The sequence below is a fragment of the Lissotriton helveticus genome, chromosome 7 (genome assembly GCF_964261635.1).
Source record: "Lissotriton helveticus chromosome 7, aLisHel1.1, whole genome shotgun sequence".
NCBI classification, from domain to species: domain Eukaryota; kingdom Metazoa; phylum Chordata; class Amphibia; order Caudata; family Salamandridae; genus Lissotriton; species Lissotriton helveticus.
The window spans coordinates 632,846,352-632,864,744 of record NC_136068.1 but is presented as its reverse complement, the minus strand read 5'-3'; the positions used below and the strand labels follow the sequence as shown (position 1 = coordinate 632,864,744).

The 18,393-nt window shown below is 44.1% G+C and overlaps 1 protein-coding gene across 1 annotated transcript in view; it reads right to left on the bottom strand.

The window, feature by feature from the left end:
• LOC144768869 (integrin alpha-M-like) overlaps nt 1-18,393 on the bottom strand; it is a 337,089-nt gene that overhangs the window by 282,586 nt on the left and 36,110 nt on the right. The window contains exon 2 of the mRNA XM_078652877.1: nt 1,597-1,714. Within this exon, the coding sequence (XP_078509003.1) occupies nt 1,597-1,714 (118 nt within the window). The remainder of the gene's footprint in view (nt 1-1,596; nt 1,715-18,393) is intronic.

Sequence of the window (18,393 nt, the reverse complement as noted above, 5' to 3'; positions counted from 1 at the left end):
GGCAGGGCGGCTCCGGGAGACCCCTTGGAATGGGTGTAGCGGTCCATAACGTTGGACTGGACCGGGCCCCCACGCAGGGGCGTCTTGGTCTTCCGAGTCTCTCGGTCCCCTCTGCCAGCCATAATAGAACTGCGTCACCAGGAGATCAACCAGGCTCGATGGAATGGCCACCGGAAAGCAGGGCCTCGGGACCAAAGCACCGCAGCCAGGGTACCACTATTAGGAGAGCCAACAGACCGGAGAAGAAACCAGCCAAGGCCCGACAGCCGTTCCGTGCCCCGACTTCAGCCCAGGCCAGGCTCCTCTGCCAGATGTCTCAGTCTGAGGCAGAAACGAAACCGAAACTTAAGAGGGGGGTCCACAAGTCGAATCCCCCTGCCGTTGTTGTTCAACTACGAGACGGCCACTGAGCCTCACCCAGTCCCGGGCGTACCTCGAGGGCGGAGCCCGAAAGTTCGAATCGATGCAACTCCGGCACCCCGGGTCCAAATCAAATTTCAAAAAGTCCAGGGCAATCAGCCCAGTGTCCTCTACATAAATCCTCGTAAAAAGTCAGGATTAATTCAGGATATCATGCCGGGATTGGAGGGGGTCCGGGGAGCGCTGTGCTCACGCGGCCATCTCGGATGCCCGCCAAGCTCCTCCCATTGCTAGGTTCTTGATACAGCAAGTAATATCTAACAACCATTCTGGATTTACAAGAGTCTTAAATTCAAGGAAATACTCTGATAGAGGATTGTTAGATGAAACTCTAGGATTGTTCCCTGTTTCACAGACAAATGACTGCAGAAAAAGTAAGATAAGACAAAGATATACTAAATTCAATACAAGATCTCTTTTGGAAAGGGAAACTTATAACTTTACCTCCGTCATGAAAAACAGCAGGCTGTATTTGTGTTCAGACTTCAGAATTAATGTGATGGAAGAAGCTGAAAGAGCAATCACACCAACCAGAGGTGAACCAGTTAAAGGGGAACCAGGGCAGATTTACGTTACGGTTGGTGGGTCAATGGGGAAACAGCGTTTACAACGCTGTTTGTACAACGCAGTGCTATTATAACGCGGTCAGTAGAATGACTGCGTTGTTACCACACATACCAATACAATGCAAGTCATTAACACGACTTGCTGTAGGGGCTTTAGGTGTTGGATTTTAAATCCAACAACTTCCTTACTGTTGCACGGACCGGAGTTGGAATAGTAAATGATACAATTCCAAACTCCAGCGCCCCCTACAGCAAGTCGTTGTAATGACTTGCATTTTAATGGTACACGGGCTAACAACGCGGTCGTTGTACTGACCACATTGTAAAGGCATACGTTGTAAACGCATGCAAAGTAACATCATATATTCGGGCCAATGTCTGTCTTTTGACCGAATTTACCAGACTCCAGGGCCTGCAGCATTCGCCCGTTGGAAAGCATCTCCCGTTGTGTAGAGGTCAGACTACGGCCAGTGTCAGGCTTTGAGACAGATTTAGAGTGTGTCTAAGACTATGCGACCACCCCTGGCGCGACCTGCAATATTTAAAGGTGCACTCCGGTTATGCGGATGATGACTAGCGTGGGAGGCGAGCCAGTCTCACATTTACTTACCATGAGGTGTTGTCTGCCTTCACTTGGATGACTCTGAAGCCAAAGTAGCTCTTCCCATCGCCCTGAAACCTCGTAGGGTTTTCGGTGTCGATATTGAAGGCCCCACAAAGCAGGAACACTGGAAGAGAAACAGAAGAAGGATTAGAGGGACACTGCTGGGGGAAGGTGAACCTGCCAGGCATTGCTGGAGTCGCGTATCACTGACAGGGCGGAGCCGGAGGAACTGCACACTACAAAGGCACTGTCAGGAGGACACTACAAGGCACTGTCAAGAGGATGCTACAAGGCACTGTCAGGAGGACGCTACAAGGCACTACCAGAAGGATGCTACAAGGTACTGTCGGGAGGACACAACAAGGCACCGTCAGGAGGACGCTACAAGGCCCCGTCAGGAGGACGCTACAAGGTACTGTCAGGAGGACGATACAGGGCACTGTCAGGAGCACGCTACAAGGTACTGTCAGGAGGACTCTACAAGGCACTGTCAAGAGGATGCTACAAGGTACTGTCAGGAGGACGCTACTAGGCACTGTCAGGAGGACGCTACAAGGCACTGTCAGGAGGACTCTACAAGGCACTGTCAGGAGGACGCTACAAGGCACTGTTAGGAGGACGCTACAAGGCACTGTCAGGAGGACGCTACAAGGCACCGGCAGGAGGACGCTACAAGGCACTGTCAGGAGGACGCTACAAGGCACTGTCAGGAGGACGCTACAAGGGACTGTCAGGAGGCCGCTACAAGGCACAGTCAGGAGCACGCTACAAGGCACTGTCAGGAGCACACAACTAGGCACTGCCAGGAGGACGCTACTAGACACTGTCAGGAGGACGCTACTAGGCACTGTCAGGGACGCCTCTAGGCACTGTCAGGAGGACTGTACTAGGCCCTGACAAGAGGACGCTACAAGACACTGTCAGGAGGATGCTACAAGGCACTGTCAGGCGGTCGCTACTAGGCACTGTCAGGAGGACGCTACTAGGCACTGTCAGGAGGACGCTACTAGGCACTGTCAGGAGGACGCTACAAGGCACTGTCAGGAGGACGCTACAAGGCACTGTCAGGCAGACGCTACAAGGCACTGTCAGGAGGACGCTACAAGGGACTGTCAGGAGGCCGCTACAAGGGACTGTCAGGAGGCCGCTACAAGGGACTGTCAGGAGGACGCTACAAGGGACTGTTAGGAGGACGCTACAAGGCACTGTCACGATGATGCTACGAGGCACTGTCAGGATGACACTACAAGGCACTGTCAGGAGGACACTTGACACGGCAGAAGACATTCAGCATTGACAAACTATAGATTAAGGCCACTTACTCTTCTGGGGTCCTGCATCGCTGCCATAGGTCTGCTAGAGGAAGTCCACACTGCAGGAGTCCTACAGCTCCGAGTGGACACTGGCTTCAACAAACTTGTGGTGCCAAAGTCATATAGACCTAACAACGTACGCATGGATGACACTGCTGGAGTGTGCTCACAGTGGTAGAGCATCACTGAATGAAACTCACACTAACATGGCACTGCTTAGAGGAAACTCATTCACAAAGAGAGGGCAGTGAAAGTGGAAATCTCTTGGTAGCAGGCAGAGGTGGACTGGCCATTTGGGCATCCTGTTATTTCTGTAGCAGGCTGCTGGAAAGGGGGCTGACAGGCTTGACCAACACTAAAAGCTTTTAGCCAATATATATTTTTTTATTCTGTCGTAATTTGTACCACATAGACCCTTTTATTTTAAACATTTGTGGGAGAGTGGCAAATAACCCTAAGGCCACGGGGAGGGACAGAATATCATGCTCCCTGGAATTTCCATGGTCCAATATGGGACTCATTTAAACATTTCACCAGGGCTGGTTTTGGTTCCCAATCCAACTCTGGTAGCAAGAGTCTCACATGACAGGCATCTTAGTTTCTCTTGGCATGAGGACATTTTTTTTAGAGTACTGAAACCTTTCCCATAGGTGTGGAAAGAGTCAGTGCTGTCAGTTTCCTCTTTTGGTTTCTGTAAAGGGGCTTTTTGGCGGGAATGTTTCCAGTCTTGTGTACATTTGTACGCGATGCCTGCTTAGGTTGAGTAATATGTTTACTGAGAACTAAAAATACCCATTAGTACTAACACCATCTGATCTTTTTTAATGATTATATACATCTTTGACACATTTTTAGTCTAGGCGTTTACGCTATTGTCCCGGCACAGTGTTGAGTCTGCGCTAATACAAACTAGAATCAGATTTTACGGCACTACATGTAATAAAAGTGTCTCATCTGGCCAAACTGCTCACCATCTTTTGAGGTCAGGGGTGACTCTGGATGGAGTAAGGGCTCTTTTCATTGGATATTGAATGGCATACATTCAAAACATTCCTTGCCCCGAAGAAATTCTTCCCTAGTTCTGCAACCAACCTCTGAAAGTGCTTTCCTGGACTACTAGGAACCGAACCAGAGCTCCTCATCTGCAGGAGGTCACAAAAAATTCCCATACTCCTTCTTCACCTGGACTTACTTTGGACTTATTAGTTCTCCTTGCAACTCATTTTCTTTCCACTTTTCTCTATATTTGCTTGTTTGCCTCCTAAATTGTGAACTGTACTATTTCTATTTATGTGTAAAGCGTGCAAAATATTAGGCCAAGACGTTCTGTAAATAAATGTTAGATGTACAAATAAAATTATCTGAGTGCATCCTTAATATCGAACTCAGAAAACTGATGGTTCTTAATATCGAAGATATAATATTGTGTAACTATTTATATTGAATTAAATATTATCGTTGGTAAGTATATAATTTCTCTATTTTAAACAATAATATTTAAGTATTAAATATCTACAATGTAAATATTGCTGTAGAATATTATCGTTTTTAAATGTTTTAAAGTATTAGTAGCAGTATAAAAACTTTCTTCAGTTGTGAAACCATAAAAGCACACACAACTGTACACAATAAATAAAAACAAGGCAATTTCATGACAAAAATCACAAAAGCATTAATAACAAGCCCCAAGTTAATTTAAATAAGCTTCCCACAAAGTAGCATCAAACACACATGAGCATATCTAATAAAGTACATAGTGAAAACAATGCATAATTTACAGTAGCAAGGTATGCATAATAGTTGATGCCAAGGCACCCAAAAAGGATATCCTACAATTGGCCATTATTCCCCCACAATTCTACGTAGCCTACAGTCTATAGACTGCATGCATTTCCAGTTTGGTTTGAAGAAGCTGGAGATGTAGTAACGCTGGGCTGCTTCGTCTACTATTAAGGATTCTGAGCAGGAGGACCAGGATCATTTTCTTTGGGGTCTTGTATAGGTCACAGAAAAAGAAAAAATGCGACTGTTGTCATTTTGCGTTAGAAGGGCAGGATATCAGATCGTTGTCACTGTGGCCATGAGACGGATAAGCAACCAGCAGGTGAGCCATATTCAGATAAACCTTGCAAGATAGTATCTTTGTCTGATGGCAATAATAATCAGGTAGGGCTGTACATTAACATTCGCCCTTAATAAAGTGTAGGTTCTGACCTTCATCTTAATACTTTCCCTATCTTCTCTGCTGGTTGCCAGAAGGGATACCAGCTCTTTTTTAACAAAGGCTTTTGAGTTCCTCGTAAGGGACTATGGGGCATATGATCAAGACAGGCGATAAAATTATCGCCGCTTTAGCGGCAGAAAACTGCCTCTCAAACAGCCATAATGGGCTTGATAATATTCTCTGTGGTATTCTAATTGAAGCTCAGGTTAGATGTCCTTCACATCTAACATGGGCTTCAATTGGAATTCCATAGAGCATATTATCAAGCCCATTATCGCAGTTTTAGCGGCAGGTTTCTGCCTCTAAAGCGGCGATAATTTTAGCGGCTGTCTTGATAATATGCCCCCATGGGTTATCAACGTATTCATGGCAACCAATTAGATACAGCTGTGTCTTAATGTATTGTAGCTACTGAAAACAGTGTGCATTGCCAGGGCAGTCTGCGATAATGACCTTATTGAGGGTGGTTTCAGGACGGCATCAAATAGAAATCCACAATATTGTCGGGCTGACTGAATTATATCCTCTATGTGTTGTAAACCTAGATCATCATGGCATATGCTGGCAGGGACTCAGTGGGGTAGCCACAACAGTTTGCGCAGAAAGCCGTTTTCGCCAGTTTGTAACGAGGTTGAATCGCATTAGCCCCAGATACCTGCCGATAAGAGTCAGCCAAAATATATCTGGCTTTATAAACGTTGAGCATGGCTTCAAAGGGACGATCCCAGTTTCTTCACAAACTTGAGAATAGCTGCTTTGTTCTGTTCAAAGTGTGTGCGTCTGACCTCTATGAGATGCCGCCAGCAACAGTTATAGGAAAAGGGAGTGCCCAGGTAAGTAAAAGTTGTGACTGTCTAAATTGTGGTTCCAGTAACATGGAAAGACTTCACTTTGCTCTTAGGGCAGCCACAAATCATGGTTATGATTTAGACTTATTTGTGAGTAATTCTAGCCTGGTCGTATAACCTATAAAACTGCCCAGCAGTCTTTGCAGACCAACTCCAGTCCTGGAGATAAGTACACTATCATCGGTGGCCTTAAGGACAGGTAGTCCTTTAGTGCCTGCCTTAGGAGGATCACAGACCACCTCCAAATTGTTAATGTAAAGACTAAACAAAAACGGGGCAAGCATACAACCCTACCTGATGCCTTGGCCGATCTTCATGGGGAAGTGCACTCTCCATTAGGTCAGTATCTAACGCATCCCACCACGTCCTCATGGAGTCTAGATAGTATATGAACTATCCTCTTATCAGCGCCCATAGTCAGCATCTTGGACGAGAGTCTGCCGTGTCAATGTTGTCAAAGGCAGAGCTGAGGTCCATAAACACCAGGTATAGGCACGCTTCTTTGATCTGAACATACTTAGTGATCAAATGATGTAAGTTGAGACAGGGATCAGTGGTCCCTAGACCTCGCCTGAACCCATATTATACTAGTGTTAAAATGCCCTTCTCCTGTGCCAGGTCTAAAGGTGGTCCAGCAGGATCCTACCCATCATCGGTAAAAAGAAGGGTCTCCTCTGTCCCCCCTTTTGAAAATAGGAACTATAACAGCCTTTGACCTGGACTTGGAGAGGCCACTGCTGATGGCACTGTTCAGGACAATAACTAGAATTGGTGCCTATAGGTCCATGTAGTTTTTAAAGAGGTCGATAAGAGCCCATCCTCGCCCGGAGCTTTGATGCTAGGGCAACCCCTCACAGTCGAGGTCACTTCTTCCAAGGTGATCTGATGATGCTCACTGACCCCAAGAATAATAAAGGGATTCACTGCACCATGAACTACAGTAGTTGGAGATTTTAGTGTGAGCACTTTTGTAAAGTGCGACACCCATGCAGATGGCTAGATGGCGACATCTGTGATAGTGTTATGGCCTTCAGTAATGTAAGTCGAGTTCACCACCTTCCAGAACAAGGAACCATCATTAGTTGCACCGGCTCTTTCAAGTTGTTCCCAAGCATTCTTTCTAAAATCTTCCTTCTTTCTCTGGTTGCTTCTTTATAATGATATCTGTTGTATTGTACCTCCCTGGAATTACTGGGAGTCTTTTTAAGGGTGGTTTTTAAATAGCAAAGTGCTTGTGAGCAAGTTTTGTCAAACCACTTTATTTGTCTGGGCACCTGAGGAGATTTGGGGGCTGTTAGCAATTCCAATGCATACTGGCAGATGCCTGCATATGCCTCCAGAATGTCTGATGGGTGTGTTTCACTGTTGAGACAAGCCATAAAATGGTCCACATTATCGCGGAAAGGCGACCTACAATTGCCCCAGTACATATGTCGGCCTATTTGAAATGGAACTCATTGTTTCTTTGTGTAAATAGATAGAAGTAAGGTGGGTACATCTTGTGTCTTATTTTGGCCCAATGATAACATTAAAATTAAATGATTTTGGTCACTCAAGCCGCTAGGAGGAATGGAGGAATGAAATAGCTTCAATCCCAGATCTTCTGACAAACTATAAAATCAATTAAACTTCTTTTCTCCCTCCAGATAAAAGATACCTGCTCCTCAATCCAGTCAACAGTGAGTGTAAGGCGGTGTCTCACCATTGTTTTATTTAGCTCTTCACAGCATATACTGTGGTCGAAGTGCGAATAATCAGTGAATTCTTTGCACCATAAACAACATTGCAGGCGATCAGGCATAGGTGGTGATTAAAATCGCCACCCCAAAAAATGGAGTACTCCCCACAAATTCGACTTAGGACACCCCCAAGGGAGGATTCAAGGGAGTCCACTATGAACGAATTCCTACAGTTAAAATTATTATGATCAACATTTATCAAGATTAAAACAGGACGTAGGGGAAAAGAGAAGAAAATTATCTGGAAGTGACGGGAGTCTAAGTGGGACTTCACTATTTTGAACGAAAATTCAACAGCGATTAAGGTCAGCAGACCACTGCTATTATGACGTGTGGATGGTAGAGCATGCCTTGTTACTGAATAGCATCCATTAATGTGCACATACGTCCATGTAAATCAAAAAAAGGGGAGAGAAAGTGGTCAGGTTACAGAGTACTCACCCTCCTTTACTCAGTCGAACAACCAAGAAGAGTCCCACTGTGCTGGAAAATAGCTATCTTTCCAGTCTCCTTTATAGTTAAGGAAAATAGAAAGTTTTCTTAAAGTAACCCTTACCAACCAAAATGTCCCTTTGTGGCATGTTTCATCCTAGGGATCTTCCTGTCCTGCTGTGGGACCGGCATGCTACGACTGATGAAGACGTGGGAGCAATTTGTGAGATGTATACTATAAAGAAAAATTATGGTACAAGAGTGGGAGGGTCTGTTTTATAGTGAAAGAATTGGGAACAAAATATTTATTCAATCCTCTTGCTGGTTCTATTAAAAATGGAGAAAGGAAAGACACATGTCTATGTGTATGTGTCTCACGGTCAACATGTTTCAAGCCCTTACCCTAAGGCATTTCTCCAGGACCATAACAATGATCCCTAGAACCACTCTTATTAGTGACACCACCTAGGTCTTCTTAATAAATATGTAGGGAAAATACCATAATATGATAGCCAATCTGTATTTTGTTCTGTTAAGATCTGGAAAGACAGAATATAAAGTTATTACATTAATTTCAATAAAGATAATTGAAGTTAACTAGAAAACACATCACCATATGTTGAACTAATGTGTGATATATTTTTCAGATTAATCCTAACATTGTCGCATATTGTGTTGTGCTGCCCTTTAGAAGGTTTTTAAAACTTTTTTACAAACAAGACAGTACAAAACACTTAACATACAGTACACACTCTTTTGCTTCCTGATGCATGTCGTTATTGAAAACAGATCCACTTTTATCAAAAGTATGCTCCAGCTTCCATTATTGTCAATTTTGACTTTATTACTATATTAGGTGCTTATGGTGAAAACAACGATCATTCTCTATTTATAGAGTGTGATTGACAGTTGTCAAAGAGGTCTCAAAAAACATACATCATTTCAGGTGAAATTTAGCCCCATGAACTCAACGGGGGAAGGGACACTTGCAGTCACACACTTAAAATTGTCTAAAGTAAAGTGAGACTTTAAGGTCATATTTCATAGAGAATCTACCATATTATGAAAGAAAAGAAGAAGAAATGCCGTACTCACATTCTCAAAGCTATTCCCTTGCCATGAACATTTTGCCTGCCCGCGGCTCTGACGATAACCCGTCTATTGGAGCCCGACCTGTAAATGACAGGCGGCTCGGTGTCGGCGTCCTCATGCGCGAGCAAGCTAGAACACACTCGCCCAAGATGGCCGCCTAAAATTTGCACCACTTCCTGGTTGCTCGGCACCCAGAGGTGCCGGTTTGCATCCACAGACAGTGAACTTTAAAAATTCACAAAAGGATTTAAATGTAGATTTTTTAATTGATGATTATAGAAAACGAAAACATGAGGAAAAAATTACTACAACTTTTCGGTCACAGTGGAAGAGATTTTTTGGGCATGATACCTCCAAGTTGTTTAGACTAGGTATGAAGAATGGAAACATTTGCAAGAGTATAATTCAATATTGTAATTTGCGTTTGATGCTGGAAATAGTCCAAAAATAGAGGTGACACATAAATCAGGTAAAGGTACTTTTACACGATCCCGAAAATACACAAGAACTTAACGTAGCCACCAGGTCGACCAATTGTGGCAGGAATTGGGTCAATACTGGAACAGCTACCGAAATTTGCTAATGCTTTCCTGAGACCTATAATCCAACACACTGATACCTATTTAAAAGTCACGAAGGATGTCCTGAGACTATTACAAAACAGATTGTTCGACCCAAACACTGCACTATTAATGGGCTTAGACATCGAGAATCTGTACACCAGTCTCCCCCATGGAGAAACATTAAACATCATTGAGGACGTACTGCTCGAAGTAGACTGGGAATACCAAACCCCGCAAAACATAGTGATGGAATGTTGCAAATGGGCACCTACCAAGAACTTCTTCCAGTTCAAAGATACCCTCTACCTCCAGAAACATGGGACCCGTATGAGAAGCACCTTTGCTCCTGGTATAGCAGGACTATATGTACACCATCAAGAGAAACACAAGATCCTCAGCCCTCCCCACCCATCCTTGACCCACATCCAAATGTGGAAGCAGTACATTGCTGATATTCTCATTTTATGTGATGGTAATGAAGAAACAGCACACCATTTCTTGACTTGGATGAATTGCCAAAATACATTTCTGAAGTTTACTCATACCGTATCAAATAAGGAGTTGGTGTTCCTAGACCTGAACATCATCTCTGCCGAAGGAACATTAAAAGATAACGACACATATAAAGCCAACAGCAAAAAATTGCCTACTAGTTTTTGATAGCTTCTACCCGAGGCATCTCAGAGAAAACCTTCCTTTTGGTCACTTCCTTAGACTGAGACGGAACTGCTCTGAGGTAAAAAACTTCAAAGAACAAGCAGAAGGTTTACGCTGCAAACTGGTGGAGATAAATTACCCTCCTAAGATCATTGATAAAGCACTGAAAAGGGCCAGAAACAATAATAGAGAGGGCCTTCAGGGAGCAAGACCTCCCAAACCAAGGGAAGAAAGACCGATTTGTATTACCACCAAAAACATAGCGTCAAATCAAGTGAGCAAAATAGTTAATAGGCATTGGCGCCTCCTGAAAGCGGATCCCTAAATTTCCCAAAAACAATGTTTCCACATAAACGTGGGAAGAGCTTGAGAGACATGATAGTACATACCAGACCACGCAGAAGTGGGTTCCTCTCCCCCTCATAGGTCACCACCCATGTGGTAACTGTGGTGTCTGCCATTTGACCACCCCAAGTGAAAAACTAACATTCAAAAACAATACTACCTTGGAACAAAGACAGTTCACAAACTGCAATTCATGAAAGGTTATATATAAGATCACCTGTCCGTGCCATCTTCATTACATCTGGATGACCAAATGCATGATCAGAATACGTATCTATGAACATCGTAGTAACTTGAGATGTGACTGAGCTACGACAAAAATGTCTGCACACTACATGGAGAAAAGACACACCCTGCAGGGTCTTCGCTGGACCATCCAAAAACAAATCTCCAATGACTCACAGTTATTCGAAAAGGAACAACGTTGGGTCTTACAATTAAAAAAACATAGTAACGGATTGACTGAGGGCATACTATTAAGCCATTTCTCATGAAAACACCCAAAATGTACTGTGTAAGTCAGCGCCCATGTTATGAAAATCACGAAAGTCTACAAAGACTACATCCTGTGCCCCAATTTCATCACACAGTAACCTGACTAAAGAAATAAGGTACCTACCGTAGCATATAAATAGATGTTACTCAGGGGCGTAGCAAGCACTTTGGCAGCCCGTTGCGGTACCCGTATTTGCCGCCCCACCGCGGCTGAATTAAAGAGCGGGGGTGGGGGGGTGCTGGCAGGATATTTTTTATGTGCTGCCCCTCGGCGGTCGATTGAAGAGCAGGGGGTGGTGGTGAGGGGTTTCTATTGCCACCATAAGACCAGCAGGTAAGAACAGGGCGAGGCTGCCGGTCTCAAAACTTGTGCTGCCTTGGGTGGACCGCACCACCCCTTGCTACGCCACTGATATTAGTACACCTATTCATTCAAGTGTTGTTACATCCTGGTATAAGGTAGCTGCTACTTTCTTGTTTTAGTTCCTAACCTTTACCTGACTTTTGTGTCACCTCTAATTTTGGACTATTTTCAGCGTCAAACACAATACCAAATTTTTTTGTCATTTTTTTCCTCATGTTTCCCTTTTCTTCAATCATCATTTAAAAATCTACATTTAAATCCTTTTGTGAATTTTTAAAGTTCACTGACATTGGGCGCGAACCGGCACTCCCGGGCGACGAGCAACCAGGAAGTGGTGCCATTTGTATGCGGCTATCTTGCACGAGTGAGCATTCTAGCTTTCTGGTTCACAAAGATGCTGATGCCAAGCCACCTGTCATTTACAGGTCGAGTTCCAATGGACGGGTTATCGTCAGAGCTGCGGGCCGGCAAAATGTGCATGGCAAGGCAGTAGCTTTGACAATGTGAGTACGGCATAGCTGGGACCCCATGGCAACGAGCATTTCTTCTTCTTTTTCCATAATGTGGTAGATTCTCTATGAATTATGACCGTAAAGTCTCGCTTTACTTTTTACTCTCTTCGGTGTGTGCTCCTTCCCCCGTTGGGTTCATGGGGCCAAATTTCGGCTGCAATTATGTATTTTTTTTTAGACCTCTTTGACAACTGTTGATCTCACTCTATAGATAGAGAATGTTCATTTTTTTCACCATAACCACCTAATATAGTGATAACGTAAAGATCGACAATAATGGATACAGGAGCATACTTTTAATGAAACGGTACCTGTTTTCAACAACGGCATGCATCAGGAAGCAACAGAGTGTGTACTTTATGTTTAGGGTTTTGTACTGTCTTGTTTGTAAATTTTTTAACAAAAACCTTCTAAAGGGCAGCACAACACAATCAGCGATAATGTTAGGAATAATCTGAAAAATATATCACACACTATTTCCACATATGGTGATGTGTTTTCTAGTTATCTTCAATGATCGAATATTTAAATGAATGAAATAACTTAATATTCTATCTTTCCAGATCTTAACAGAACAAAATACCAATCGGGTATCATATTATATGTATTTTTCCCTTAATATTTATTAAGAAGACCTAGGTGGTGTCACTAATAAGAGTGGTACTAGGGATCATTGTTATGGTCCTGAAGAAAAACCTTGGGGTAATGGCTTGAAACATGTTGACCGTGAGATAAACACACATAGATGTGTCTCTCCTTTCCCCATTTTTAATAATACCAGCGAGAGGATTGAATAAATATTTAGTTCCCACTCAGCCAGCTATTTTTTTAACTACAAAACAGACCCTCCCACTCGTATACCATCATTTACTTTATAATAAAGTGCTCCCACTTCTTCGCCGATCGTAGCACGCCCGTCCCACAGCGGGACGGGAAGAACTCTATGATGAAGCTTGCCACCATGGGGCATCTTGGTGGGTGCAGGTAATTTTAGAAAACTTTCTGTTGTCCTTAACAATAATGGATGCTGGAAAGATGGCTATTTTCCAGCACAGTGGGACACATACGTACATGACTATGTCTCCTGTAAACAAAGAATATGATAATCCTTTCATCATTTTGAGCTATCAGGATCTGCCAGTTTGCATTAGGCAATGGCGGGTCATAAACAAGGATATAGATCTGGCGGAGAGGCGTTTATCTCTGTCCTTCCCACCAGCCTTTCATATACTGCTGGGACACTGTAATGTTACCACGGTTACTGAGGATTCAACCCAGTCCAAGATAAATAATAATTAGAATACTGTTGAAATTACAAATACCCCCAACAGTTATCCTCGCATAAAGCTTGCAAATCACACTGAAGAGTTAGATAAAGGCGGGAAAACAAAGCATAGTGGGGGAGCTAATATTCCTTCAAGAGGGGCAAGTAGCATGCTAAGGGACAATGCTTATAGTTTTCAAACAAACTTAAATGCGAGAGGCGGAGCTTCGGTGCAATTGGAAAAACCACACAGCCCTTTAAGTAATAGCCATGGTGGCTTCAAAGACCCAATGAAACTTCCAATTGTGCGATTTTCCCCCAAAGCTTCTTGGGTGAAAATGTATTATTTATTTAGGTATGTACCGTATTGTGTTTTTTATTGACTTTCATGGCTTTGCTGAATAAAGAGATTTTGACTTTGACTGACTCAGTTCAGCAAGTGTACCCTTCGGGCTTACCTAGAGACTGATGTTCCCTGGCTCTTTCTCCTGTCTGTTCTGCTCTACATAATCAGGTTTTTATTCTATGAATCTTATCTGGTTCCGAAAGCCTAGCTTATCTTTCAAAACCCTTCCCTGTTTCCTAATGTCCCACCAAACTAATACCCGTTAACCAAATAATTGGTTTCCTTACTCCCCTGCATAGCCAGTATCCCTTAGCCCACAGCTTTCCAAACTGTGTGGCGCGACCCATATGTTGGTGTGTCGCGCGAGATGCGATGATCTGACGTCTGCCGGCAATCAGCAGGGCTCTCAGAAGGGGTGAAAGCACAACAAAGCCCTATTAACATGCACAAGGTCTTTAAAGACCTGTGAAGTGCTCGGCGGATGCGGTTGTGAGCTGTCCCGGGCTGCCACACACGACGGGGGGGGGGCTGGAGCCCTTTGATGCCAATGGGTGTTTCGCGCAACTATAACGCTCCTTAGTTCACCCTTGAACTCAGGCCTCTTCGCCTTGTGCTGTGGTCCTTTCACCTCTGGCCTTTGCCCTTGACCCCCTGCGCTCCTCACTGTTCAGTCCTGCAATTCACATCTTGACTACTAGTCCTCCTCCTGTATCACGTATGAGCCCCTTCCAGTGTAATATGTTTACTGCTCTCGTTCAGCGCCTTGCGGATTCCTTCCCCGTTTCATTTCTCCAACCCCACTTGGCAGCCTCTCGCCGCTGAGTCTGTAGCCCTCTCTCCAGTTGCCCTGTAACCCCTCCTTCCTTGTGGTTGGCACCTCAGCCTCTCCCTATCTCTCAGTAGCAGTCTCGCCTGTTGTTGGTGTCTCTTTCCAGCAGTCTCCCCTCTGGCATCCTCTCTCTCCCTGAGCTCTCCTTGTCCCAGGTCAGTAGGCGAGCCTCCTACCTCCTGGAGACATCTCTAGACACACAGCACAGAGGCAGGCAGTATGAAGGGCGAGGAAGTTAATAATGAAAGGAGGGTGGCCCTGTGTCCACTCCTCTCAGAGTGTTCCCTAGCGAAGCAGGAAGTGGGGGGCCATGCTCATCACTCCTTTCATTCAAGAGAAGCGGGAACAGGTGCCACTGAACCGAATGCTGTGAGCAAGTTTCAAAAAGGCAAACAAAATAGTCTTGAGAGCGCACTTACAGACAATATACAGACCATATACATTGTGGCGTTTAAAAATAACAACAAAGCCCTATTAACATGCACTAGGTCTTTAAAGACCTGTGAAGTGCTCGGGATGCGGATGTTAGTGGTCCCGGGCTGCCACACACGACGAGGGGGGGATTCTGAAGCCCTTTGATGACAATGGGTGTTGCGCGCCTGATACAGTATATCAACTATAACGCAACGCGAAAGCAGCTGGTCTGACAGACTTTTTCCTGGCGTGGTTTCATCCTTGCTTGCTATTTCAGATGGTTTAACCCCTGATGGACTGCAGGGAATAAAAGATTGCCTAAAAGAGGCTGCGCTTTAGATGACATCTGCAAGTATGATTGGGGAGGAGGGAGAAAGGGGGGTCCTCAAGGAGTAATTCTAAGAAAGCAATTACGTTGATAAATAATGGTAGAAAACATCCTTTACGCTTTACAATGCAGCTTTTGCCAAACTTTTTTTGTTGATCAAACTAGAGCCAAAGGTATCAGAGCGCTTTACATGAGCACCAGTTGTGTTACAGACGGACACTTGTATTTTTGCGTGTGTGGGTGTGTGTGGAGTTGTGTATGTGTGTGGGGTTGTGTGTGTGTGGGGTGTTCGTGTGTGTGGGGTGGGTGTGTGTGGGGTATGTGTGTGGGGGGTGTGGGTGTGTGGGGGGGGTGTTGGGGGTGTGGGGTGTGTGTGTTGGGTGTGTTGTGTGTGTGGGGGGGTGTGTGTGTGGGGTGTGTGTGGGGGGTGTGGGGTGTGGGGTGTGTGGGGGGGGTGTGTGTGGGAGTGTGTGGGGTGTGTGTGTGGGGTGTGTGTGGTTTTGTGAGTGGTGGTGTGGTGTGTGTGGGGTTGTGTGTGGGGTGTGTGTGGGGTGGGGTGTGTGTGTGTGGGGTGGGGGCCCGAACCCACCATTGGTGGTTCGGGCTCGCTCGCTGCGCTTCCTCGCATTACCGTGTCCCTGAACATTTTTTCACAAAAAGGTGTGTCACCAACATGAAAAGTTTGGAAAGCTGTGCCTTAGCCAAATGTTGGAACTTACTTGACCCCCTCCACCATCATTCAGGCCCATTTCTACCAGAGAAAAGGATCTCCTTTAGGCATGCTGAGCTCTGAATTCCATCACCACAAAACCTGTGACATGCTGTTGCCATAGTTTGCAGTGATCTTTGGCTCAGCTTTGGAATCTCATTCTGAATCTGCATTCTGCTCATGTTCTCCAGCCATTGTTTATAGGCTTCATGGGACTTAAGTGATACTCTCCTATAAATGAACAGAATAAATGTATTTTAAGGGTTAACTTTTTAGTATTGACAGGGTATCCAAAGATTGATCATCTCCTATGTTCTTCACATCCAGGTCCCTGGCACCTTTACCCATATGTGGGTACAACCTGTGTAGTGGGTCACGGTGATGCTGAAACTGCATGCAAAATATCGCAGGAGCACCAGTTATTGGCAGAATAATACAGAAATGTATGAACCCCCAGGGGCACTTGGAATGAAGATGGAAAATTGTGTTGTTTACAAACTGTGAGTGCTGGCACAATTTTTTATACATAATTAAAAGTACAATTTAATCTACTCCTTTTTGGTGATAACAAGTGCTGCTCAGTGCCCTTGGTTGGAGATCAAAGCCGCTGAGGGATCAAGATCATTTAATATTGATATTTGCTGGATCACTGACATTTGTCTATATTTAGTTGAAACTTAAGTGCCAAACACTTTCTATCACCCTCTCATGAAGAAGCACTTTTGCACTGACCAACGATGTAGTTGTTAGAGTCCTCAATAACACACACTTTTATTCGCAATGTGTAACTTGACCTTGCTGTACAAACTCAGGAAGCCATAATGGCAGGAGGGGGACTGTGCCAACAGATCTGGGCAGAGACATGGACAGCGACAGGAGAGGTGTGCAATGATGTCAGTATAGGCTGGGGTAGAAGTGGGGCAGTGAGTTGCACTGATAGGAGAGAGATGGCTGTGAGAACAGAGTAACACATAGAAAGCATTAAGAGAGAGGACTGCTCCAGTGAACACTTCCTTGTATCCATTGCACTCTAGTACAAATCTCACTGTGTGTACAATTCAATGAGCCTCCTGTTCTCCATTACCCAACCCGAAAGTTTGTCCACGGAAGTCCAAACTTGAAGACATGTTCCTAAAGGCGATCTCTGAAAAACAAAAATCGGAGCCCACTAGTTTAACCTAAGGTATATGGAAGTCTGAGCCTATAAAAATGTTCTAACTTTTTTATTGATTATGGGCTGAGGCTGTGAGATCTTTTTTACTTTACTGCGTTTCCTGTTAATGGTAGATTTACAGTCATATTATATTATTGGGAATCTACATGGGAGAGGTGGGATGGAAAATGAAAAGATGGGGAAGGAAGACATGAAGAAAGATGCTATATAGATTTTGAAATTATTGGTATTTATCCATATTTATTTTGTGTTTTGTGAACAGAGGATGTGATAACTCGTATATTTCCACATTTATTTAACAGATAAACGTGCATGCATACTTTGATGGCTGTCGCATTTTAGCAAATTACAAAGTCAAAAATAAAATAATACACACATCAAACAATTGCCATGATAGCACAAATACATGTTGAGATATGCAGCAATAAATTTAAGCAAATCTGAGTACGCTTTATAATTCCCTATGCTGCCAATATGTACACCTACTGGTCTGAAAATCAATAATCTAAGCAGAGAGAGTCACCTAAAAGAAGCCAATTATCTATATTTTTCAACTTTTAAAAATAAATACAGACGGGAAATACAATGTTTCTTTCTGTTTGTATTTATCTGTAAAAATCCGTAAAAACAAAAACCAGGGAGCCCTACTTATAAAAGAAATGGCTTTTTAGCCAATTTATTTGAAAAATGTGCTGTAACACGCAAAATTTAGCTCCATTTTTTTGATGGGGCTATGCTCACTTTACACGTTTGAAGTAACAGCTTATTACCCACATCTTTGAAACTTCAGCAACCCCCAATGCTTGGAAGGCAGTTTAAAGTATTTGCCATTTCATGTGGTTTTTGTTTCACAAAACGAGGGAGGCATGCTGAATCAAGAGGTATATTTTGACATTTCCTTTCCTGCTGTCTAACTTCCCATTTTTCGAAGTCAAGCGGGTTATGAAAGAGTGATGCTGCAAATGTCTCTCTGTGCTTTCAGTGCGGTGAAGGCTGAGCATCCAAGGCCTATGCAAGTGGAGCCTGGCACTGTGCCCGTGCCCCTCTGACAGATCGTAACTCTCCTCTGCATGTCAATTTATGTTTTTCATATTTCTCAAATTCTTCACTTAAAGTCACCACAGCTCCGCAGAACTCGCCCTGGTTGCATTTCCC